Below are 27,669 nucleotides of genomic sequence, written 5' to 3'. Positions count from 1 at the left end.
AAAAAGATATTATGTATGTGCTATGTGTGTGGTGAAATTTACAGTACAGTTATAACATAGACTTTGTTGGTATATGTGATTACCATTTTTTCACTTTTTAATATGAAGCTTTTGCTAAATAGCAATCAAATATGTATGAAGAATTAAATGGAAATTTGCTAAGATAGTCTGTGTTAAGCTAACATTCTGGTCCTCCTGCATACTTTAGATTTCTAAAAGCTGATTAAAGTTTACAGTCTTGCAGTTGCTTGGTTCCAGTCATGCAGGATTATCGAGGTTTTGCTGTATTAAATTTTACTGGATTGGGATAGTTACTGGGGGCTTTATACATTTCTAAAACAAATTGGATTCTTTTATTATTTCCGACACACATTTAAACTCATTCTCTTGTATAGAAAGAGATGGATGGTTGTTACTGATTTTGTTAGGCCTTTGAAGAAAAGGTAAATGGAGGAGGTGACTTGGAGGGATATTACTCATTTATGCATAGAGTGATATAAGTGTGTCATGTAATTTTGTTATGTTTAGATGCTGGAATTTTATGTTGTTTCTTTGCTGAGTTTCTTGGTTGCTCCAGGTTTTTATTTTTCTTGGGGAGGAAGGGGGAGATTTATTTTGGGTAAAGGTTATGAGTTTTCTTATCAGTTTTAAAAGCTGATTGCCTATAAATTACCAGTCATAAGTCATTACCAGCCATCAGTTGAGAGTATTATAGTGCTCTTTCAGTTACAAAAACTGCTTTTATTTAGTGCATAACACCTTATATGTTAGGGAATATATATTGTGTAATAAATAGTATTTATTTTGAATGATTAGTAGCTGTGTTTTTTTCACCTTTTGTTTATATGGTTATAGGTAGGGATGGAGGGGTGTTAATGGTGCAGTTTTATAACTGTAGTGTAAGCGTGCTTCTGGCAAGATGGTGGTGGAGTGAATGATGGTGAAAGTTTTTCTTTTTCAGGCTGCCCTTCCTTGGTGGGAGATGGCCAGTGTGTTAATAATAAATAAAAAAAGGTAGGGATGGGATGCTAACAAAAGTTTTGCCGATAGTGATACTCAATTCTAGGCCTATATCACTGCAGATACCATCAAAATTAGTCGGTGCTCTGGTATACTCCTAGTTATAGGTACTATTAAGTTCACTGTGTGTAAACCTGAAGTCTGTTTAACATTTTGCACTCATATGGGATTGCTTGTCTTTTCTTTGTGTCATGAACATGCAAGAGTGCAAAGAAATGTAAATCACTATACTGTGCAGTATTTACATTCAGTATACACTTTCTTTATATTTTTAAATAATCATGAGTGTGCAGAATTACTAGTGCACAATCGTCAGCATTAAATGTGAGCAATCACCAGTCTTGCACTAGTGTATAATCACTAGCTTTACACCACTAGACAATCGTCAGCCTTAAATGTGAACATTACCAACCATAAACTAGTGCACAATCACCAGCGTTACATTAGTGCATTATCACCATCTTTATGCTCAGTCACTAGCATTATACCTGTATATAATCAGCAGCATTAGGAACAATATTGGACTATAAGAATTTGTAAGAAGAATATATGATAGCATGCAGGACTTCAGTGTTGCTGCAATTGTCCCACCAAGACTTGGTGAATCACTTATTACTTGTGTACCTGGTGCAGACCTTCCTCTGCAGTTCCTTGTTGCCTTATGGTGCATGCTATCTGTTGCTCATAGATGTTGAAGTTTCTGATCTGTTCCTTTCAAGGGACATCAAGTGGTGAGGGGCTCTTTGATCCAAGGAGCTGAAATCAGTCCGTACTTCCATGGAATTGAACTGCTTCGCATTCCCTAGGTGCAGTGTGACCCCTGTGGGTTTATTGCTTCCCCAACTTATTATAAATAAGTTTTAATCTGTCTTACTACCATGGCCTTTGCTTCTACCTCTGGGTCACTGTATTGGTGAGCTGTGATGGGTTGTCATCGGATTTTAACTGCTGATTCTTTCAGCAGTTTGGTTCGTATAGATGCAACTCTTTAATTTTTTTGTGTCCTCATAATGGAAAGGATATAGCTTGGGGGACTTTTTGTACAAAGAAAAAAGGGTTGACTTATGGCTGGTAAAAATTTTTTTATTGTGATGTCATTAAAATGGGAATTTTGCTGCTTGGTATAGGTTCTAATAGTCATATATAACTTTTTTTTTTTTTTGCAGATAAAGCTAGAGATAAAGGTTACCTCTTAAAACTCATGATTTTTAGTATTTTATTTAATTTTTCATGAATGTTTTGTAAAGAAAAATACAAAAAGTAAGTAATTTAGTTTTCACTTTTCTTGATTAACACTTATCTTCATTTATAATCCTTACCTCCTAGCTCAGTCATGTTAAGAACTAAAGAATCTATTACTGGTTATTAATAGGGAAAGAATTCGGAGGGGGATATTAGAATGGGAGTTAAAATGATTAACCTCTTATACTTAGATATGAGATTAAATATTCATAAGATATTTAAGTTTTGAGAATATCTTACTCGTAAATGAACTAAACTTAACTACACATGGCTAGGTATGAGTTTATATATCAAAGTAATCTTAAAAGATTCTAAAGTTCTTCAAAACATTTTCCTCTCTTAAACAGTTAAATTCTATAAATAAATAAATGGGATGTCTGCTTGAGGCATTTCCCTACCTAATCTAACATTTGCCCCCTAACAGTTGTTTTCCAGCTTCTACCAACTGCTGCAGACCTCACGCCAGCTTGAATTTCTGTTCTGACGAACTGGTGAAAAGCGCACATGGGGCTCGTTTCCGCGGTTAGTTAGGGGCGCTGCGCGCAATGCAGTGTTAGTGATGCGATTTGAACGTTTGTTAGTTAGGGGGTCGCACAATGACCTGTCGTTCGCTTCGTTATCTACTTACCGAGCCCATGTGTGATTCAGGTTGCCAGCCAAGGCAGGTGAGAATTATTGTGCCTAGTGATAACATATTTCTTGATTTCTCTTCAAATATCACCAACACTGAGACAATGATAGTAAATCGCAATGGATCCAGAAACGACGACATGCAACATTAGTCATTACCCGGTTGTTAGGAGTGTTTTATCACAAATTAGTACTGTAAATTCTATTAAAGTGTAGTAAATAGTGTGATGGGTGTACAGTGGATGACCCTAATAAATAGTAAGCGGATGATTCTATCAGTTTAGAGATTGTGAAATGAACGAAACACGCTATGTGAACCGCTATAGTAAGTGAGGATTGTCGGGTTGTCTGTTGTTATTGATCTCATTTCTAATACATTCATTGATTTACTTTAGGTTCAAGGCCAAGTACCATCCTGAGGAGTGTGTGAAGCGGAAGGACGAACAACTGGCTAACCTCAAGGTAAATGTTGTACAGTATTAAGTTAGTGTTACTAGTACCATCCGACTTGCGACCTTCTCGACATACGACCACTTGTACTTACTACCGTACGTCTGGCAGCAGGGCTGGGCAGGCCAATGCATGCTACCATATGACAGTTGACTGCTACTCGCGGCAACGTGCTATCTCGGGAGAGCTCTCACATCATTCAGGCAGCATCACTGTGTAGGTACATTATATAGCAAAGGTTTAACGTTATGCCCTACCCAGCATGTCGGCAATTTTCTAAGGTTCGCTTGCATTCATTTTGACTTACGACGGTTCGGAACCAAGCTCGGTTGTACGTCGGATGGTACTAATACAGTGGACCCCCGGTTAACGAACTTTTTTCATTCCAGTAGTATGTTCAGGTGCCAGTACTGACCGAATTTTTTCCCATAAGGAATATTGTGAAGTAGATTAGTCCATTTCAGACCCCCAAACATACACGTACAAACGCACTTACATAAATACACTTACATAATTGGTCGCATTTGGAGGTGATCGTTAAGCGGGGGTCCACTGTACTTTGTTTTGGTATCATTAACAAATATAACATTATAATTTATCTTTGATAATGAAATTTTGCTATTCTGGAAGTTTCCCTTGTCTCATTATTATTTGCTCCTCAGAGGCGTGTGTCTGTTTTCACGGAACTGCATGAAGCCAACCGCATGGAAAATATAACTGTAGATGCTGATCAGTCAGATCAGCTACTCAAATTGCTGGATTCTGTTGTCATCAAACTGGAAGGTGGCACTGATTTAGATCTTCAGGTGCTGGATCAGGTTCCGGAGGAAGATGTTAAGCCACAGATCACTGAAGAAGAAGATAAAAAACCATTTATTTTGGGGGAAGAGTAAGTTTAGTATTTTTTTTACTAGCATGCACTTGTATTTACCTTATTCTGAACACCTGTTGTGTCAAAACTTTAATATTGTGTATTCTTACATCAAAAGCTGATTAATAAACTTGAGTGTATTGAAAGTAGTCATAAATTGTCAGTGTAGTATAATGAGATTTTCAGTATTGAAATGAAAGATAATTGGAGAGATTGGCTGGTTAGGCTCAGGATTAAATGGTTTGGCATTAGTTGAAGGGTTTTAAGGTTAAGCCTCATCCATTTTCCCCACATACACAGATTAAGGAACGATTATAGCTGTTGGTGTTCATATCTGTCAAATGTTCATCAGGTCTGTAGGCCCACAGGGCCACTACAATCTGACAGATCTGGCACATATTACAGAAGCTTGTCTAGTTTCCTCTTGGAGACATGAACAACATCTTTATTCTAGAAATATTTTTTATACCTACTAGTAAGATGTAGAGTAATAGATGTTGGGTTTTGACTCTTTTTCAGTTGTGCTTATGTCACATTTTCCTTTTATTTCTGTGCACTGTTCAGTATCTTTCAAGGAGACTTTTATGGTAATGTGTAGTGATTTGGGGCCTAGTTATTAAATACCTCATGTTTCATTAAAGTAAGTGTATTCCAAGTGTTTTTTAAGTGCTCCAACTGGAGATATTTTATTGATTCTTTGGGTAGTATATAATTTTCTAACAGTGATAGATAACTTGCCTTGAAAAGATTACTTAAAGAATCTAACACAAAGTGGGAGTTGTCACAGTTGCTATTTACTGATGACACTGTACTTTTGAGAGGTTCTGAAGAGAAGTTTCAGAGGTTAGTTGATGAGTTTGGTAGGGTATGTAAAAGGAAATTAAAAGTGAATATAGGAAGGAGTAAGGTGATGAGGATAAAAAAACATTAGGTAACAAGATTGGATATCAGATTGGAAGGTGAGAGTATGGAGGAGGTGAATGCATTCAGATATTTGGGAGTGGATGTGTCAGCAGATGGGTCTATGAAAGTTGAGGTAAATCATAGAATTGATAAGGGAAAAATGATGAGTGGTGCACTGAGGAGTCTGTGGAGACAGAACTTTATCCATGAAAGCAAAGAGGGGAATATATGAGTTTTTTTTTTTTTTTTTTTTTTCCAACAAGTCGGTCGTCTCCCACCGAGGCAGGGTGACCCAAAAAAAGAAAGAAAATCCCCAAAAAGAAAATACTTTCATCATCATTCAACACTTTCACCACACTCACACATTATCACTGCTTTTGCAGAGGTGCCCAGAATATAACAGTTTAGAAGCATATACTTATAGAGATACACAACATATCCCTCCAAACTGCCAATATCCCAAACCCCTCCTTTAAAGTGCAGGCATTGTACTTCCCATTTCCAGGACTCAAGTCCGACTATATGAAAATATGAGAGTATAGTTATAAAAATTCTCTTGTATGGGTGTAAGACGTGGGTTGTGAATGTTGCTATAAGGAGAAGGTTGGAGGCAGTGGAGATGTCATGTCTGAGGGCAATGTGTAGTGTGAATATAATGCAGAGAATCCGTAGTTTGGAGATAGGAGGTGGTGTGGGATTACCAAAACTATTATCCAGAGGGCTAAGGAAGGGTTATTGAGATGGTTTGGAAATGTAGAGAGGATGGAACGAAATAGAATGACTTCGAGAGTGTATAAATCTTCAATGGAGGGAAGGCGGGGTAGGGGTTGGCCTAGGAAAGGTTGGAGGGAGGGGGTTAAGGAGGTTTTGTGTGCGAGGGGCTTGGACTTCCAGTAAGTGTGCGTGAGTGTGTTAAATAGGAGCAAATGGAGACAAATGGTTTTTAGGACTTGATGTGCTGTTGGAGTGTAAGCAAGGTAACATTAATGAAGGGATTCAGGGAAACCAGCAGGCCGGACTTGATTCCTGGAGATGGGAAGTACAGTGAAGGAGGGTGTTAATGTTGTAGCTTTATAACTGTAGTGTAAGCATGCCTCTGGCAAGACAGTGATGGAGTGAATGATGTTGAAAGTTTTTCTATTTCGGGCCATGTTGCCTTGGTGGAAAACGGTCGATGTGTTAATAAATAAATAAATAAACTGTTGGTTAGAAGTTAATGAAGACAAAAGATTTTCGTAATTTGATATCTTCTTCTTTCAACAAACCGGCTGTATCCCACTGAAGCAGGGTGGTGAAAAAGAAAAGCAGAAATTTCTCATTTTAATTTTAATGTATGCAGGAGAAGGGGTTACTAGCCCCTTCCTCCTGGCATTTTAGTCGACAGTAAGATATATTTATTAGAATAAAAGGAAACAGTAAGATATATTTATTAGAAAAAAGATTTTGTCCTTGGTTAGAAGTGATCAAAGTCCTAGGACTGAAATGTTCTCTAAAAAACATATTCAAGTTTTTGCTCATGTGTACAGTGGACCCTCGACTAACGCTATTAATCCGTTCCTGAGAGCTCATCGTTAGTCAAAATTATCGTTAGTCAAGTTAATTTTCCCCATAAGAAATAATGGAAATCAAATTAATCCGTGTAGGACACCCCAAAGTATGAAAAAAAAAATTGTTTTTACCACATGAAATACTAGTTTTAATACACACAAACTGAAGAAGACATGCACAGTTACATGACACTTACCTTTATTGAAGATCAGGTGATGATTGGTGGGATGGGAGGAGGGGAGAGTGTTGATGGTCTTAGTGTTTAGAAGGGGAATCCCCTTCCATTAGGACTTGAAGTGGCAAGTCCTTTTCTGGGGTTACTTCCCTTCCCTTTAAATCTCTCAAACCAACCTTTGCTGGCCTTAAATTCACTCACATCACCACTAGTTGCTGGCATTTTTTTTAATTGAATCGTCATGCAACTTCCTAGCCTTTTCACATACGATCGCTTGAGAGATGCTATCTCCTGCTATCTGTTTTTCATTTATCCACACCAATAACAGTCTCTCAACATCTTCGAGTGCTTGCGATCTCAGTTTCGAAAACATAGTTGCACTTTTGGCAAGAACAGCTTCCTTGATTGCCGTTTTCTTGCCGACAATAGTAGCGATGGTTGATTGGGGTTTTGTGTACAACCTGGCCAGCTCGGAGACACGCACTCCACTTTCATACTTAGCAATGATCTCTTTCTTCATATCCATAGTAATTCTCACCCTTTTTGCTGTAGGGTTGACACTAGAAGCTTTCTTGGGGCCCATGGTGACTTATTTTGCAGGTACAATCACTAAAAAGGCTGTGATAATATGAAATGTTCCGATTGTATGCTTGGAAGCGACCGCGGTGGCTGGCTGGCTTGTAAACACTGGCCAGAAGTGGACGCATCTCAAACGGAACGAATAGTGTTGGTCGAGTTTTTTAGCGCTAGTTGACGCAAAATTTTTGCGTTAAAATATATCGCTAGTCGGATTTATCGTTAATCGATGCAATCGTTGGTCGAGGGTCCACTGTATTTTTAAACCTAATGTTAGATTGTCATGTGTTCAAAAGCAGAACAAACATGTTTGTATAACAATAAGGATATCAAAGGAAGTACTTTGATACACATTTCTCACTAACTACTGTATAATAAATCTGCATTGTCCTTGGCTTTAAATAAACTGTTTGTATTGCATTTGAAAATTGTAATTCATCTATATAGTAATATACAATAAATCCCGACTTCATCCATTTTGCTTTTGACATCGGCAATTCAGAACCAATTAATGACTTACAAACGCGTGCGCACAAACAATGCCTAGACAGAAAACAGATTTGGGCAAGGGGGTTATTTCGAATGAAATTCTATTGTTGGATCATGAGCCAAGCTGAAAGAAAATGAAGACCAGATGAAATTCTGTCGTTGGTTCATGAGCCAAGCCAAAAGAAAATGAACGCCTTTTCATATGAAGCTTGGATGCATCGATACAAGTTCACTTGAGGGTGAAAATAAGTTGGGAGTTATGAGCAGTTGACTTCTGAATGATTTTCAGAAATGCAGTAATGTCTTAATTGGGGGACCTACTAAATTTATTTTTGAACATTACTTAAGCTGAAATGAAAATCCTTATGTTCTTGATTTAATGATACAGGCTTGAACCATATGGCATGAGGATCAGTAACCCACAATCAAACTGTCTTCCAGGTTTAATCCTTGAGATACCAAAATATTTCAGGAACTATGTTGGGTGATACATCCAAACAAACTGTTTATTAGGGATGTAATATTGCAGGAGATTTTTCTGTTATTTTCTTTAGCTAATGGATACCAATACTCATCCATTATCTGTGCCCATTCATTTTAATGTGTATACAACATTCATGTTTTTTTTTTTTTTTATTTGTGAATAAAGAACTAGAATCAGATTTATTTATATATTCACTGGAGGAAAACCCTTATAATTTCAAATTTAATTTGCTTGTAGTTCTGATGATGGTGAGGGCAAGGACAAATCTAAAGAGAAAAATCCAGATGAACCAATGAAAATGGATATGTCTGAAGAACAAATGGAACTCCAAAAGAAGGCCAAAGAATACCTTAAGCAAAAAGGCACAGATGGAGAAAAAGGTCAGTTTCATGAGTACAAGCACATCATTGTTTTAAATTTAATAAGCATTCACATATACAAACAGATTTTAATACAAACAGATTTTAATAAGTCATGTATTAGAAGATAGAAAATTAGAAAGTAAATATGCAAGTTGTAATGGGAGAATTGCCAGATATAGCACACTGTGTCAATTTTAGTCTAGTCTGGGATTTGGAATAAAGAATGTATTGGATGAATGCAAGTGGAGGAAAATTAAGAATTGAAATGGAAAAATATTTAAGTGAGAAATTAAAAATATTGAAGGGATCTGAATTGGTTTTAATAATTATGGTGACATAGAGGAAGTGAAAGCATTAAAATATTTGGGAGTGGCCCTGTCAGCAGGTGGATCCACAAAAGATAAGGTGAACCAAAGAATATTTTTGTAGCTTGATTCATGTCTGCATAAATAACTAGGGTGAAGAGAAAAAATTAGTAATTCTGTCTAATGCAAAGCATGCATCCATTTATATTGGATTGAGTATGAAGAGGATGAGGAATAATCTTATTGTTAGATATTACTTTTAAAAGGTATAGACATATAAAGGAAAGCTTCCATGAGGATATACAGTGGACCCCCGAGTTTCATGAGCCTCGTGCTTCGTGAATTTCGACTTTCGGCAACATTTTTCGTCAAAATAAAGCCTCGCGGTTCATGATTTGCCTCGTGATTCATCCGTTGTACGGAATGCGTCCGTGCTGCTGGGAGCAGCCAGGCGTACACAAATGGTCCCACACAGCATTGAGGGGTCAATGTGGCATTGTTTGTGGACGAGTGACCATCACCACGCGTTCATATGATACATTTCGTAATAATCCATTCTTTATTGTGCTTGCAACTGCTGAATAAACCACCATGGTCCCAAAGAAATCTTCTAGTGCCAGCCCTTTGGTAAAGAAGGTGAGAAACATGATAGAATTAAAGAAAGAAAGAAATCGCAAAATATGAATGTGGAGTGCGTGTGGTCGAACTCAGCAGGATGTATGGGAAGCCCCATTCAACGATCACTTCTATCATGTCGAAGAAAAAGGAAATCAAGGAAGCTGTTGTTGCAAAAGGGGTAGATATGCTCACCAAAAAGAGATCGCAAATACTCGAAGATGTTGAGAATTTGTTCTTAGTGTGGATCAACCAAAAGTAATTAGCAGGAGATAATGTTATGCAGTTGATAATTTGTGAAAAGGCAAAGCAGTTGCATGCCAATCTTGTAACAAAAATCCCTGGAATGAGTGCTGATGTTAGTGAATTTAAGGCCAGCAAAGGCTGGTTTGAGAGAGTTAAGAAGCGTAGTGGCCTACACAGTGTGGTAAGGTATGGTGAGGCTGCCAGTTTTGACAAATATGTGGCTGAAAAATTCGTGCAGGAAATCAAGGACTATGTAAAGGCTGAAGGATTCGTCCCCCAACAAAGAGGACCTACATCACACAGGAGGAAATGGCACTGCCAGGACACAAGCCTATGAAAGACAGGCTAACTCTCATGTTCTGTGGTAATGCTAGTGGGGATTTCAAAGTGAAGCCTTTACTAGTGCATCACTGAAAATGCCAATGTGTTCAAGAAAAACAGTGTCGCCAAGAGTAAATTGTGTGTGATGTGGAAGGCTAACAGTAAGGCTTGGGTCATAAGGAAAATTTTCCTTGATTGGTTCAGTGAAGTGTTTGGCCCAAGTGTGAAGGAATACCTCCTGGAAAAAAAATTGCCACTCGAGTGCCTCCTGATAATGGACAATACTCCTGCTCATCCTCCAGTCTTGGATGACCAAATAGTGGAGGAGTTTAGTTTTATAACAGTGAAGTTCTTGCCCCCTAATACCACTCCTCTCATCCATCCCATGAACCAGCAGATCATTTCAAACTTCAAAAAACTGTATACTAATGCAAAGTTTCAAAGGTGCTTTGATGTGACCTCAGACACTCAATTGACCCTAAGAGAGTTCTGGAAGGATCATTTCAGTATCCTCAGTTGCATAAGCCTTATAGATAAGGCTTGGCAGGGAGTGACTTCCAGGACTTTGAACTCTACTTGGAGAAAATTGTGGCCAGAATGTGTCCAAAAGAAGGATTTTGAAGGGTTTGAGGCTGACCCTGTCGACCCTACACCTGCTGTGCAATTGATTTTGGCATTGGATAATTCCATGGGGTCGGATGTGAGTGGCCAGGATGTGGAAGAGTTGGTGAAGGACCACAATGAAGAGCTAACCATTGAAGAGCTGCAAGACCTTCATCTGCAACAGCAACAGACCACAGCTGAGGAAATTGCTTCAGAGGAGGAGGAAGACAGATGGAAGAAGGCACCTTCTTCAAAGCTTAAGGACATTTGTGCAAAGTGGAGTGAGGTGCAAACATTTATGGAGGAACATCACCCTGACAAAGCTGTTGCAAGCTGTGTTGGCAACACATAATGACGATGTCTTGTCCCATTTGAGGCAAATTTTAAAGAGATGCCAGAAACAGAGCTGTCCGGAACAATTTTTTGAGCGACAGGGGTCCAGTGACTCAAGCTGGTCCTAGTGACATTTAAAAACTACGAAGGGAAGTAACCCTGGATAAGGACTTAGTATCTTAAGTCTTTATGGAAGGGGATTCCTCTTCCAAACAGTAGGGTTACTTCTCCATCCTCTCCCCTCCTGTCTTTCATACACCAACAAGAGTCTTCAATAAAGGTAAGTGATATTATTATTTTATACTTTATTTCTCATTCTTTTCTGAATGTAAATCTATATTTAATCTAAAAAAAAAAAAAAATTTAGTTAATGCTTTTGTGTATCTGGAACGGATTAATTGGATTTACATTATTTCTTATGGGGAAAATGGTTTCGACATTTGTGAATTCCGATTTTCAGCAGATACTCTGGAACGGAGTAATCATGAAACTTGGAGGTCCACTGTACTTATGATTAGTTATTAGTTATAGGGAAGTGTTGGGAATAAGTTTATGAGAGAATGAAATAAGCTGGAAAGATATATGTAGTAAGGTAGTTAGAAGCTACTAGATGGAGTATTTCAGAGCTTTGGGTATATAAGTTGCATTTTCTTTCCAATAGAAGCTCGCAAGAGAAAGCACTCGGGTAGTTCATCATCCACCTCTTCAAGTGAATCTGAGGATGAACCAGTAGATGATGAACCAAAGGAACCACCTCCACCTGGCATGGAGAAAACAGCAAGTTTAGATGGCTTAAAAGCAAGAGAGGGGGAAGAGGAAGGGGAAAAGAATGAAGAAGAGGCAGCAGTGGCAGCAGCAGCAGTGGCTAAGGAGAATGGACTACAACCTCCAGGTGAAGAGAATGGAGAGGAGAGAGAAGACAGAGAGGATGGAGAGGGTAAGTATCATTTTTATTCCCCTGTTCTAAAAAGTAACAAATATGTACCATACCACGGGTGGGGATAGAACCCGTGGTTCTGTCCCCACCCGTGGTATGGTTTGTTTGCAGTCATGTCATCACGATTTCATAAGTAACAAATATGTATTGTAACAGGGTCCATTTATGAATTTGTGTATACAATAAACCTCTAGTGATTAAGAGATAGGTGGGTGGTGGCAATGTACTGCTGTGTTTAGAGTGCATAAATGTTTTGAGGGGTTTACAAATGTATTATTCAGATGGCAGAGGAAGGGTTGTTGAGGTAGTTTAGCTATTTGCAGGTGGCACAGAATAGGATGACCAAGAGGGTGTATAGGATGACCAAGGGCTGGTGGAAGGTTGTGAAGGTTTTAAGTGAGAGAGACTTGAAGCATGTGTGGGCATGTTAGCTTGGAGTCTCGGGGATTAAATGCTCTGTTGACATGTAAGTGAGGTAACATTTATGAAGGGATTCAGGTGAAACTAGTTAGTCGGACTTAGAGTCCTGGAGATAGGAAGTAGTGTTGGCATTCTAAAGGAGGGGTAGGGATGTTATTGTTTGGAGGGACATGTGAATTGTGTCAACACCTTTCTGGGAGGACAGATATTGAAGGAATGATGGTGAATGTTTTCTATTTTGAGGTCACCCTGCCTTGCTGGGAGATGGCTGTTGTAGTAAATAAAAATACACTTGATTTAGTTTGCCATGTATATGATAAAATAGCATCTCTCTCTCTTCATAACTATTTCATATGCAGTAAAAAGTAATGATCATGATTTGTTTGGCAGAAAGTGAGTCCAAAGTTAGTGATAAAGAAAACAAAGATAAAGACAAGAAGGATGAGGAAGAGGGCAAAGAAGAGGAAGAAGAAGCACGTCCCCGAGCCCTTCATAAAACTGCATCAATATTTTTGCGAAATCTTGCACCTACTATAACCAAACAGGAAGTGGAGGCTGTAAGTTCAGTGTTTAATTTTGTGTGTATTATTGCGTATTTCTAGTAAGGTGGCTAAGTAGATACGTACTGTACTTTCACTTTCTTCAAGTTCCACTCCACTTCTCCCATTTTTTTGTTATCTGCAGTCTGATAACCTACTATTTGATATCCACAGCTAGTGAAGGGATTCAGGGAAGCTGATTAGCTTTGCTTCTAGAAGATGAAAGTACAGTTCTTACACTCTGAAGGGTGGTGTTGTTACAGTTCTGAGGATTATTTGCAATTTTTGTGTGCCCTTCTGGCAGGACAACTCTTGGATGAATGAGGGTGGGAGATGCTTTAAAAAATAAGATGGGGGTTTTCTTTGCTGATATTGCACTTTTTTTTTTTTTTTTAAATCTCTGCTTAGTGCTTTTCAAGGCAGGAGAGATAGCTGAGCTGGAAAATATAAGATTGTACAGGGCCTGGAAAATAAATTGAGTGACATGCCCTTTTCCATTATTTTACACACAATAGTAATAAAATGGGGAATGAAACAAAGAACTGAACACTTACTTATTCTTATAATCTCATGTTGGCTTATTCTGCATTTAGCTTTAATTACTTTTTTAAATCATGAAGACTTTCAGAGGTTCTTGAAATAGTCACTCTCAATTGGAATCCAGTGTTCTCTTGCCAGGGCCAAAACAAGCTTTCTTTTCCATACCAAGCTTGCAAGGCCTTTTTACAATCCCTGATGACCATAATATTAGCTCCAAATAGTCCAATGGGAAGGTCTAAATGGGGACAAGAGTACATGAAAATGCAGCCTCCTTCAGCAGTGAGAGAGTTGCCTCACATATGACCAGCCTACTGCCAGACTACTTAAATTCAACCCCAGCAAATGCATGGTTATGAAGTTTGGGGAAGGGGCCAGAAGACTAGACAGAAAGTATGGACTTAAGGGACAGAGGCTGCAGATCTTATTCAAAGAGGACCTGTGAATAAGCATAGTGCCTACCAGGTTAGCAAAGGTTCAAATCAACTGAATGACCTTTGCATTCAATTCTTGTCTGACAAATCTGAGAGTAGCCTTCAGAAATTTCAACAAGAGTCATTCCGGATGCATTATTCAACATGTCAGGCCCATCTTGGAGTATGCGACATCAGTATGGAACCCACACCCTCAGGAAGCACGTTAAGAAACTGGAGAAAGTGCAGAAGTATGCAGTGAGACTAGTTCAAGAGCTAAGGGGTATGAGCTATGAGGAAAAGATAAATGAATTTAATGTAACTACCCTGGAGGACGGAAGGACCAGGGGAGACATAAACAAAATACTCAGAATTATTAGAGAAGAAGAAGAGCAGACTTTTTTTGAGAGGCAGAAAACAGGCATTCAGAGGCACAGTTGGAAGCTAAAGACAGATAAGTCACAAGGATGCTAGGAAGTATTGCATGTCTCAGGGTGGTCAGGAAGTAGAATGTATCACTCTGAGAGCAGTAGACTCGAAACTTGTCAAAGAAATATCAAAGGTAAGGAAGAAGTGGTGGAGGCAGACTACGTAGTTTTAACCCTTTGAGGGTTTCGGCCGTACTAGTATGGCTTACGACCCAGGTTTTTGACGTACTAGTACGCCTAAATTGTAGCGCCCTCAAATCTAGTGGGAGAAAGCTGGTAGGCCTACATATGAAAGAATGGGTCTATGTGGTCAGTGTGCACAGTATAAAAAAAATCCTGCAGCACACAGTGCATAATGAGAAAAAATAAAACTTTGACCGTTTTTTTTTTAATAAAACAGCGACTTTGCACTGTATTTTCGTATGGTATTTATTGTTGTATTCTAGTTTTCTTGGTCTCATTTTATAAAATGGAAGACATATTACAGAAATTGAGATGATTTTGACTGGTTTTACAATGAAAATACTTTGAAATTGAGCTCAAAGTAGCAGAAATGTTCGATTTTTACCAAAGTTCAAACGTAAACAAATCATGCCAAGCGTCCAATACACATCAACTGGTGAGTCTAATATTCTTTTGCAAGTGCGCCAATATTATTTATACCATTTTTTACACTAATGCAGTAGTCTGCATAACAGTAAATCTTCTGTTTTTTGTGAGAATAAAAATTCGAAGTGGAAAGCAAAAGAATGTAAGAGGGGCCTTGATACGTGACTAATGAACAGAGGAAATGTCATTTTAGTGCCAGGAATGTCTTTCTTGTTTATTCTGGACCCTATTCGGAAATCGGCATCTTTTGAAATTTGTGTGAAATTGGCAAAATTGCTAAATTCTGACCACTGTACTGGATAGTTGAAATTGGTAAATGGGTGGTTTCTTGCACTCATTTGATAGAAAAAATGGAGTTCTAGCGAAATATTCATGTTTTTTGTCGACTAGTACAGTGGAATTGGCCGAAAATGGGGCTCAAAGTGAGCAAAATCGCCGATGCGTAAACATCGCCAAGACCGCTAACTTCGTGAGAGCATAATTCCGTAAGTTTTCCATCAAATTTCGTATTTTTGGTGTCATTATGATCGGGAAAAGATTCTCTATCTTTTCATAAGAAAAAAATTATTATTTTTTTTAAATTTGGCCGACCTTGAGAACGAGTCTCGGAGAGGCCTGTCGACCCTCAAAGGGTTAAGAATAGGTAGGATAGGGACCATGAGGCTAGGAGATCATGAATTTGGCAAGTTAAAGAGGCTGAGCCTGGAGTTAAGACTTAACCCTTGCAACCGCATGAAGGTGAATACATGTGCTGTCTAGTGGACGAGATGAGAAAGTAACAAAAATCAAAATTTGTTGATGTCATCTGCAGTGTCAGTTCGATTTCTTTTGTTGGCACTGTATATCCCCCCCCCCTTTTTTTTTCTCCCCAACAAACCGGCCGTATCCCACCAAGGCAGGGTGGCCCAAAAAGAAAAACAAAAGTTTCTCTCTTTAAATTTAGTAATTTATACAAGAGAAGGGGTTACTAGCCCCTTGCCCCCAGCATTTTAGTTGCCTCTTATGACACGCATGGCTTACGGAGGAAGAATTCTGTTCCACTTCCCCATGGAGATATTCCCTTTTTTTTTTTTTCCCCCCCCCCAACAAGTCGGCCGTCTCCCACCGAGGCAGGGTGACCCAAAAAAGAAAGAAAATCCCCAAAAAGAAAATACTTTCATCATCATTCAACACTTTCACCACACTCACACATTATCACTCCTCCCCAATTTGATATCCAATTTTTCTTTATCTAAATCATTTGATACCCTCATCACCTTACTCTTTTCTATGTTCACTTTCAAGTTTCTACCTTTACACACATACTTCCAAACTCATCCACTAATCTTTGCAATTTTTCTTTAGAATCTCCCATAAGCACAGTATCATCAGCAAAAAGCAACTGTCAGTTCCCATTTTGTATTTGATTCCCCATAATTTAATCCCACCCCTCTCCTGAACACCCTAGCATTTACTTCTTTTACAATCCCATCTATACATATATTAAACAACCATGGTGAAATTACACATCCCTGTCTAAGACCTGCTTTACTGGGAAGTAGTCTCTCTCTCTTCTACACACCCTAACCTGAGCCTCACTATCCTCATAAAAACTCTTTGCAGCATTTAGTAACTTGCCACCTATTCCATATACTTGCAACATCTGCCACATTGCTCCCCTATCCACTCTATCATATTTTTTTTTTTTTTTTCAACAAGTCGGCCGTCTCCCACCGAGGCAGGGTGACCCAAAAAAGAAAGAAAATCCCCAAAAAGAAAATACTTTCATCATCATTCAACACTTTCACCACACTCACACATTATCACTGCTTTTGCATAGGTGCTCAGAATACAACAGTTTAGAAGCATATACGTATAAAAATACACAACATATCCCTCCAAACTGCCAATATCCCTTTGTATTACTAATAAAACATTTAGACTATTGGGAATGCCACACAAAGCCTGACCTGTTCTCTCTATAAAGGAGAAGATAAAGATACTTGTGGGCCTGGTCCCTCCTGCAGAGTCCCAGGCACTGTACATTTATTAATGAATAAGTAGGTAATATTGTAACCTAAAAAAAGTTGTTTTTTTCTAACAGATGTGTCGGCGATACAATGGATTTTTACGAGCTGCCATTGCTGATCCCCAGCCAGAACGCCGGTGGTTTAGACGTGGCTGGGTTACTTTTAAGAGACACGTCAATATCAAGGATATATGCTGGAATCTAAACAATATCAGGGTGAGTATTTTGTGAATAGTATTAATATCATTCATAATATTATTTACTTAATATTTAATGAAATATCTAATAGTTGAATATTTTCAAGTAAAATTGTTGAAATTTTTATAATAGTTTTCCTAAGTTGTGTAGTACTGTATTTTGCAAATTTAAATCATTCATATTTTTCATGAAATACGGAAGACTCATACATTGCTTCAGCACTTACATGATACGTATTAACATCCCTTATGGTTAGGTTCATATTATTTACCCTCCATGGAGGTTCCTTGATGCTGATGATGGGCTCTTGATCTAAGGAATTGGAACTGTACTCCCCTTTCTTTGATTGAATCTGAATGCCTTCTGTTGACCAGTGTGCTGTATGACCCTTATAGGTTTGTGTTAACCCCACTCTTCCCCCATGACCATAATAGTAATGTCCATATTCTTCTTACTTCACACACACTTTAATTGAAAACAACTGTAACATATCGTTTAAAATAGGATTTTGGATTTCCTACACCCATGTCTGATTTTCTTTCTGAAGAGGGGATATTGTGGTGTTTTGGACATTTAGAGAGGGTCTAGCAAAACAGAATGACTTGGAGGGTGTATGAATTGGTAGTGGAAGGGAGGAGGGGTAGGGGACATCCTAGAAAAGAATGGAAGGAGGGAGTAAAGGAGGTTTTGTGTGCAAGGGGCCTGGACATGCAGCAGGCATGTGTAAGCATGTTAGATAGGAGTGAATGGAGATGAATGGTTTTTGGGACCTGATGAGCTATTGGAGTGTGAGCAGGGTAATATTTTGTGAAGGGAATCAGGGAAAACGGTTAGCTGGACTTAAGTCGGAGGTGGGAAGTACAATGCCTTCACTTTAAAGGAGGGGTTTGGGATATTGACAGTTTGGAGGGACGTCTAAGCTGTTGTATCTGAGTGCCTCTGCAAAGACTGATTATGAGTGATGGCAAAAGTGTTGAATGATGATGGAAGTTTTTTCTTTCTTTTTGAGTTTTTCTTTTTGGGTTACCCTGCCTCAGTGGGAAATGGCTGACATGTTAAAAAAAAATAAAAATAAAGTAAAATGTAAGCAAATATATGTGTTGCTGATGCTGAAAAAGATAATGTATGAAGTAAACTTGAAAGTATCTAGTTAAAAAAATGACAATTATGAAAAACACTTGAATTAAAAACATTGAGTTTAAAAGAGGCTGAAGTGTCAGAGGAAGAGAATCTGTAGAAATTACACTCTTTTGCTATGGATTTTATATAGTTAAGGTTGGAGTAAAATTGACAAGGGTGTCAAAATACGCTTGTCCATGTTTAGCATTTGCACTTTTGTAAAGGGCTTGCTGTTTGACATATTTTAATACCAATAATATCCAACAATTAATCTTTTATAAATTTTAAGCTCATTTTATATTTTCTTAACCCACAGTTGCGGGATTGTGAACTGGGCGCCATAGTCAATCGGGATCTGAGCCGTCGCATTCGCACTGTAAATGGAATCACTTCTCATCGTTCTGTAGTTCGTGCCGACATCAAGTTGTCTGCCAAGATTATTCAGAATTTAGACTCTCGATGGAGTCTCTGGATGGATAGCAGTGACAATCAAGATAATCCAGTATGTGGTTGCTGAGATGGAGATAGTTGCATTGTATTTTGTATACTTCTATAATATCATGAATTAATTAAAGAACTTTTTGATATTCTTTGTCTTAAAATATATGCAATATATCAGGTTAATAATGCTTGTCCTAAAAAATATATTTGTGGGCGGTATTCAGATACCATGAACTGTTATAGGAATATCAGAGTATCAGTAAACTACTACTTACACCAATAATGGACTGTAGCCAGTTTTTGCCCAGCTAAATATTCTTTTCCTCTTGCTTGCCTGGGTTGTCTTGACCAGTGCCAGCTGTGCAAACTTTAACCCTTTAACTGCATGTCACATAGAACTGTTACCGAAACCATACTCCATCATGTAGATCTGTCATGAGCTCAGCTCATTTAAACTTGTGATTGGTAAATTTGGGCCTAGATAAAAGAGAATGGGTCTGTGTGTTGAGTGTGTACAGTATAATAAAAATCCTGGCTGATGCAGTGCATGATAGGAAGAGCAAGACGGACCTTATGTTTGGTTTAAAATAGTGACTTTGAGGGAATTTCTAGGGAAGTTTTTATGTTTTATTGACTTTCTTGGTATCGTTTGATAGAATGAAAGGCATTTTACAGAAATAGAAATGATATTTGTTGGTTCCAGGACCATAAGTAGCTTGATATCGACCTCAGAGTTGCAGAAATATTTGATTTTTGCTGATATTCCTGAGGGCAGGTAAGGCCTCACCTACAATCCAAAAATTGAAAATATATTTTGCATTCACATTTTTTGAAAAAAAAAAAAAAAAAAAAAAGACTACTAAAATGGTTGAGAATCATTTTGTTATGGTAATGGTAACCAAAAATGCAGTTGCACAGGCACAAAGTTGGAAGTAGGAGCACTTTATACAACAGTGATATTCCCCAGTTTTAGGCCCGCTTAACCCTTTCAGGGTCCGTCCCGTAGATCTACGGCTTTACGTTCAGGGTCCAAACCGTAGATCTACGTCATGAGCTCAGCTCACTCTGATAAACTGTGAGTGGTACATTTGGGCCTAGATATGAGAGAATACATCTATGTGGTATGTGTGCACCACATAAAACAGATCCTGCAGCACACTGTGTATAATGAGAGAAAAAAAATGAAATCATGATTTTTCGATTAAAACAGCAACTTTGCAGTGTTTTTTCGTATGTTTTTTATAGTTGTATTTGCGATTTCTTGGTCTCATTTGATAGAATGGAAGACATATTACAGAAATAGAGATGATTTTGATTGGTTTTAGCACTGGAAATGGCTTGAAACTGAGCTCAAAGTAGCAGAAATGTTAAATTTTTGCCGATATTCAAGAGTAAACAAACGACCTCACACGTCTAATACACGTCAGCTGGTGGGTCTAATATACATTCACAAATATGGTGATGATATTTATACAATTATTACAGTATTGCATAACAGTAAATCTTCTATTTTTTGGTGAGAATAAAAATTCATTATGTGAATAAAAAATCAAAATGGAATTTATTTGTAAAGCCTCAAAACATAACTAATGAACAGAGGAAATGTTAGTTTAGTGCCAGGAATGCCTACATTGTTCATTCTGGACCCTATTTTGAAATTGGAATATTTTGAACTTTGTGTTAAATTGGACAAATTAACAATTTCCGATCACTTTATTTTGTAGTTGAAACAGTTGACTTGGCGATTTCTTGTGCTCAATCGATAGAATAGAAGTAATACTAGTGAAATAGCTAAGAATTTGGTTGATTGGAATAATGTAATTGGCCTAAAATGGGAGTCAAAGTCGGCAAAATCGCCGATTCGTAAATATCGCTGACACATCAAAATTCGCGAGAGCATAATTTCGTCAATTTTCCACCAAATTTCGTACTTTTTGTTTTATTACCTTCACAAAAAGATTCTCTACGATTTCATAAGAAAAAATAACAAATTTTTTTTTTGAAAATTCTTGGACACTGGTGCGTGACTCCAGATTTGGGCCTTGGACCCTGAAAGGGTTAAAGTTAATTCCAGTATTGACACTGACCTAATTTCTAGCTTTTTGCTAGTATGCTTTCCGTACTACCCATCAGTCATAAAATACTACCCTAATATGCACCCAGAAGTTGATAATGTATCTATTTTTACACTTATTTTCAGTAGATTCTTATTTAAAAACGAGTCTTAAAGCAAACACTGTATTCTAACCTTAACACTTATTCTCTATTTTGAATCTATTTTCACTCTAAAAATCAACATTTTTCTCTATTTTTCAACTAATGCACCAGATAGGCCTTTGCTAGGGTCAGACTATGGGAGTAGGAAAACTCTTGAAATCTTTCAGAGGTATATCAAAGGTTTAATTATAAATTATATTAAGACTTAAAAAGTTTATTCTATGTCTTATAAAATTACTATATATAGGTTACAGTATACTGGCACCTGTCACAGTAATGATTTTCTATTCACTCCTTGAAAGCTTTGAAGGTTTGTTGTGCATCGAACTTGGGTACATTAACTATGTAAATGACATGATTATTTCCTTATCAGAATGAGGACATACAATCATTTGTTTGCAATTGTTGGGTATTTAAGAACCAGGACCTACTTTCCCTGTAAATGTTACTCAGTGATCCTTTGATGAAGCAGGGATCTTTTAGTGCAGTTAGTTACTGAGGATGTTTTATTCAAGCATTACTTAAATGGGAATTATAGAGATTTTTCCATTGGATGTGTGATGGTGATTTTTTCCCTTAAAAACAAAGGTGTCTGTTAGTCATGAACTTGTGATTAACACGAAAGGATAACTGGGTGAAAAGTGGATACAGGATACATTGCTGCTGTATTTAAGAGGTTGACTGCAGGTTGCTGTTCCATTACTAGTCCATGGAACTTTCCACAAAGTAGGTGTACATAACAGATAATATAGCATTATAAAATATTGTATAATCTGTTATTAGACCACAGTTCATCACCAAATAAATCTAGGTTGTTACTGCCCATCCTAAAGCCAGAGTCAGTTTCTTACATATTATTTTGAGCCAGGCTGTCATGGATGTGGGCCAGCAGGCCACCAGCAGTAACAGCCTGGTTGATCAGGCAGGCACCAGACAAGCCAGGCACAAGGCTGGGCTCTGGAAGTACAAAAAATCTTGACACTCATCAATGGTAGGTTAGGTTAGATTGTCATTGTTTAGCAAAAATTAAGTGGTTGTAACATGCCCCAATGTTAATAAATGCAATAATACAGATACTGTACATGAGGCAATCAAATTTTTTGCAAGCACAAACAATGGGGACTCTGTGGGCAGACTGTACAATATGTTGTCAAATCACATTTTCATTTAAGTGTAAACACCACTCATCCGATATTCTTCAGTTAGTGAAATACTGTACTGACATTACTTAGGAGGATGGGTTGTTTGGTGATGTACTTAGTGTTACCTTTTAATGCCTGAATTAAGTTACAAATGGTGAAGAAAGGTTTTGTAAAAGGCTATTTCCTCAAGAAAGGAGGGTTCCCAGGTTGGGCATGGGATAAAAAATGCAGGTAGACATTTTTTTTTTCTTTTTCTCTCAAAGCAGTTGCTGAGTCTTACGTCTTCGTCAAACCCAGTGCTGCGCAATATAACAGATTATTTGATTGAAGAAGCAAGTGCAGAGGAAGAAGAGCTTCTTGGAGCTAATAATGCTGCTGCAAACAACACTGAAGAAAAACCTGAAGGGGAAGCAATAGAGCGTGATCCTAGTCTAATTGCAGTAAGTATAATTCGAGTGTATTTTATGAACAGTTGTCAGTATTGTAGCATAGTCATCAGATTGTTCTTGCATCATTATCCTTTCATATATTTGTTATTCAAATGTTGTTCATTCTGTTTCTTACGTTGTTAGGTGAATGGACACAGTTGCAACTAATGTGACATTTTATTGTGGCAACGTTTCTCTCTCTGGGAGCTTTGTCAAACTGTTAGGCTTGACAGTGCTCTTGGAGATTGAAACGTTGCTACAGCAAAATGTTAAATTTGTTGCATCTGTGTCCATTTACCCAACATTTTGTTGGTAATTCTCCCCTGTTTCTTAAATTGACATTTTTTCTTATTGTTTTTTTGTGTTTATAATATACTGTAGTTCTTTCATGTCTCATTCTTTTTGCAGGTCCTTGACAGGTTGTTGCTCTACCTTCGTATTGTTCATTCCGTTGACTATTACAATCATTCTGAATACCCTAATGAAGATGAAATGCCAAACCGATGTGGTATAATGCATGCACGTGGCATACCTCCATCTAGCAAAGTAACCCCACAGGAGGTACAGGACTATTGTCGAGCCTTTGAGAACAAAATAGGCTCTTTCCTTCAGCCCCTTACTAAACTGAGTGAGGAAGAGTCCAAAAAACTAGGCAAGTCTTTAACTTGGAAATGTATTTCAGACTAGATAGTGTACAGTAGATGTCATAAAAATGCATGCACAGTACTCATATTTCAGCAGAATGTTTTACCAAAAAGCCACTTTTCTCCACTCAATTTTTTCCTTTATATTTTAGGTTTAAAAGAAGCAGAGGAAGAGGTTGAGAAGTTTGTTCAGTCCAATACCCAGGAAGTGGCCAAAGACAAATGGCAGTGTCCACTCTGTGGAAAGAAGTTCAAGGGAGCTGAGTATGTGCATAAACACATTCTCATTAAACATGCTGAAAAGGTCAAGGAAGTCAAAAAAGAGGTAAGTGTACATCATATACTGTGTAGTATGTTTCGTATAGTATAGCTTAGTATTAAGGTGTGCCAAAGTATCACTATCAGTGGATATTGGCCAATTTTGATGGTACCAGTTTTGGTGGGTATCAGTTAATTTTTTGGTATTGGTGTCAGCCTAAAATTGATTATTGGTATCGGGAAAAAATTTGGTATTGTCCCATCCCTATTTAGTATTATGCTACTTGGTGTTTGCTATAGTCAATAGGCTAGATAGTTGGGCAGTCACCAGGAAGTCCAGCTTTCAGACAGGTTGCTTGAGTAAAAAACCCTGCAGTGATCTGAATCTCCACAGATACCTAGAAAAAGATGAGTGGATGTCCATCTTTCAATGGAGATTCACCCTTTTTTTGCATTTATTCTTAAAAGCGTTGCTTTATATGACTTTGTCTTCAATTATTGAAAATTGTTTAAAAAATAGTTTATTTATTGGAGATAGGGACATCATTCGCTTTAATCTCATAGGAAATTCAGAATTACGGAAAACTATAACTATGGGAAATACAGTAAAAACATCTTTTGCTCCTGGCTTGAAATGCTGTAATTGTGGGATGCTTAATATAGTTGCAACTGCTCTTGATCCAGCAAATTAAACTTTTCAGCCAACCATTGTGATTGAGCCATATCATATACAGGAGGGCCCCAATTATACGGCTGGTTAGGTTCCAGGCTACCGCCGTAAAGCGGAAACCGCCGTAAAGTGGAACACCCTTTTTTTCCACTTACAAATGCATACAAACACTAGATAACAAGTTTACACTAACATATATTAAGTTAGCAATAGAACCAGGCATCAAAAAACAATAAAAAAGTACAATACACACATAGTGCACTCATTACTTACCCTAAAATATTTATAGTCTTAATCTAGGGTGAGACAAGTAGTATTTATTGTAAGAAATCAAGTGTGGTATGTATGGTAGTCAGCCAGGCTACCATACCAGGCCACCCCACCCACACATACAATTCTATGATATTTAAGCATCTCAGAGTGATAAAATGTATATACAGTTCACTCATTACTTACCTTAAAATATAGGGTGAGATGAGTAGTATTTATTGTAAAAAATCAAGTGTGGTATGTATGGTAGTCAGCTGGGCTACCATACCAGGCCAACCCACCTACACATAATATTCTATTACATTTAAGCATCCCAGAGCGATAAAATGTATATACAGTTCACTCATTACTTACCTTAAAATATTTGTAGTCTTAATGTAGGGTCAGGACTAAGTAAATGAGATAAAACGAATAAATGAGAGAGAGAAAGAATGAGTGCATGAGAGAGGACAGGCGCAGAGTTATGTAAACAAACCAGGCGAAGGTAAGTTTTGTAAACAAAGTGTACACGTCTGGTTTGTGTACAAGTTACATTGTGTACAGGTTGTCTCTACATTGATACGGTAGAATAAATAAAGAAGAACACTCCCATTCTCATGTAACATCATTTTGAGAAGAAATGATGCTCTGAGTGAAGGCAATGGAAATAAGTCACTCTTGACTTTTTTGGGTTATCCTAGGTTCTCTACACATATGTTGTTATGTATGATAATCTATGTAACTGTATTTGTGTATACCTGAATAAACTTACATACATACGAAAGGAATAATTTTCTATAGTTACCCCCAGTAACACATTTTCTCTTATGTTAGATTAGAGAAAATGTTATTCTTGGCATCACTTGTACAAGTTATCTGGCTACCACATCTCATATTTATGTTTATTTATTCTATTGTAGGGTGTATTTATCATCTTTTTATGTTATGTATCGTGTTTATTATATAATTTTGAAAAAAATATCATGGATGGATTAATGAAAATGTGTATATTAACGTAATATACAACATTTAACGAGACTCGGTGATTATTATTATTATTATTATTAGCATTTCTAATATGGCGTCACTTGTGCAAGTCGTCTGCTACCACATCTCATATTTATGTTTATTTATTCTATTGTGGGGTGTATTTATCATCTTTTTATGTTATGTATCGTGTTTATTATATAATTTTGAAAAAATATCATAGATGGATTAATGAAAATGTGTATTTAACGTAATATACGACATTTAAATGAGACTCGATGATTATTATTATCATTACTAATATGACGTCTGGAGACATAAGACACTCTTACTGATTTTAATGTGTACCTGCATGCCAGCACAATATGTAAGTTTATTTAAGTACAGTGGACCCCCGCATAGCGACTTTAATCCGTGCAAGAGGGCTGATTGTTATGCGAAATGATGGGTATGCGAATGAATTTTCCCCATAAGAAATAATGGAAATCAAATTAATCCGTGCAAGACACCCAAAAGTATGAAAAAAAAATTTTTACCACATGAAATATACATTTTCCTACACACAAAGAGAAGGATACATGCACAATAGTAGAGTAGTACATGCACAATATATATTGTGCATGTACTACTCTACTAAATGAAGAATAAATGACACTTACCTTTATTGAAGATGCAGCAATGACTGATGAGACACTGTGTCCTGGGAGTGCCTTTTCCTCCTGAGTACTGTAGGTCCTGTTTGGCATTTTCTTCCAGAACAGGCCTTATCACACTGTGTATGCCACTACGATTCTTAAATCTCTCAAACCAACCTTTGCTGGCTTTAAATTCACCAATATGAGCACTAGTTCCAGGCATTTTTCCCTGTTCACCTGGGTGTTAGTCGACTGGTGTGGGTTGCATCCTGGGAGACAAGATTAAGGACCCCAATGGAAATAAGTTAGTCTTCGATGACACTGACTTTTTTGGGTTATCCTGGGTGGCAAATCCTCTGGGGTTAATTGTTTCTTGGTATTCTCAATAAGCCACACCAACAACGGTGCTAGAGCAGCAGCAGCAGCAGCTGACAGTGCTACAGCAGCAGCAGACGATGCTACAGCAGCAGCAGACGGTACTACAGCAGCAGCAGACGGTACTACAGCAGCAGCAGCAGCAGCTGACGGTGGTACAACAGCAGCAGCAGCTGACAGTGCTACAGCAGCAGCAGACGATGTTACAGCAGCAGCAGATGATGCTACAGCAGCAGCAGACGGTACTACAGCAGCAGCAGACGGTACTACAGCAGCAGCAGCAGCAGCTGACGGTGGTACAGCAGCAGCAGCAGCTGACGGGGCTACAGCAGCAGCTGACAGTGCAGCAGCAGCAGCTGTACCACCAATAGTAGCGATGGTTGATTGGGGTTTATTATACAACCTGGCCAGCTCGGAGACACGCACTCCACTTTCATACTTATCAATGATCTTTTTCTTCATCTCTATAGTAATTCTCACCCTTATTGCTGTAGGGTTGGCACTAGAAGCTTTCTTGGGGCCCATGGTCACTTATTTTGCACATAAAATCACCAAAAACACTGTAATAATACGAAATGTTCCGATTGTATGCTTGGATGTTACCGCGGAGGCTGGCTGGTAAACAATGCCACCGGCTGCACATGTGAGGCTGGCTAAGGGCGCACATTGGACGCATCTCGGACGAAGAGCGGTGAGCGGGTTTTTGGGCGGTATGCGAGGCAAAATTTTTGCGATAAAAGCGAGCGGTATGCGGATTGAACGGTATGCGATGCGTACGGTATGCGGGGGTCCACTGTACAGGTATACATAAGTATAATTATCAGAGTATATATAAAATATGAAATAACTTTTAAAAACATTTGAAATTTTGGAGTTTCCAGACAAAACGGAGAGAGTGCTTACTGAGCTCACGAAGAATGTAAACAAACAAGGTGGGGCGCGGTGACCGTATTAGAAAGTCAGGTGGGGGGAGCTGTATAGCGAGTTTTGGTCATAATTTGAAATGACCGTATTAGCGGAACGCCGTAAAGTGAAACGCCGTAAAGCGGGGCCCTGCTGTACAGTATATTTTTGATCCCCTGTATGAAGTTTGCTTCCACTGTGTGAATGTTCATCTCATTCTAATTATTTACTATTCTTAGGCTAAATAATGTGCTACTATTCCTGTGACTCATTTAAATCTGAAATTTCCAATTATTTCTTTGGATTTGTGAAATTGACAGTTGCTTTTTGCTGATGATA

General features: G+C 38.0%; 1 protein-coding gene across 3 annotated transcripts in view; it reads left to right on the top strand.

The window, feature by feature from the left end:
- Ars2 (arsenic resistance protein 2) overlaps positions 1-27,669 on the top strand; it is an 89,865-nt gene that overhangs the window by 21,641 nt on the left and 40,555 nt on the right. For 2 of the 3 annotated variants that reach the window (XM_053781817.2, XM_053781815.2), the window contains exons 6-15: positions 3,288-3,354; positions 4,005-4,231; positions 8,626-8,768; positions 11,835-12,110; positions 12,921-13,087; positions 17,140-17,280; positions 18,698-18,883; positions 22,445-22,621; positions 23,018-23,261; positions 23,406-23,578. In XM_053781817.2, the coding sequence (XP_053637792.1) occupies positions 3,288-3,354; positions 4,005-4,231; positions 8,626-8,768; positions 11,835-12,110; positions 12,921-13,087; positions 17,140-17,280; positions 18,698-18,883; positions 22,445-22,621; positions 23,018-23,261; positions 23,406-23,578 (1,801 nt within the window). The remainder of the gene's footprint in view (positions 1-3,287; positions 3,355-4,004; positions 4,232-8,625; positions 8,769-11,834; positions 12,111-12,920; positions 13,088-17,139; positions 17,281-18,697; positions 18,884-22,444; positions 22,622-23,017; positions 23,262-23,405; positions 23,579-27,669) is intronic. The other variant, XM_053781816.2, reaches the window with a different exon arrangement.

The sequence above is a fragment of the Cherax quadricarinatus genome, chromosome 30 (assembly GCF_038502225.1).
Source record: "Cherax quadricarinatus isolate ZL_2023a chromosome 30, ASM3850222v1, whole genome shotgun sequence".
NCBI lineage: Eukaryota > Metazoa > Arthropoda > Malacostraca > Decapoda > Parastacidae > Cherax > Cherax quadricarinatus.
Note: the sequence above shows the minus strand (reverse complement) of the source record. Positions and strands in the feature narration are given on the sequence as shown.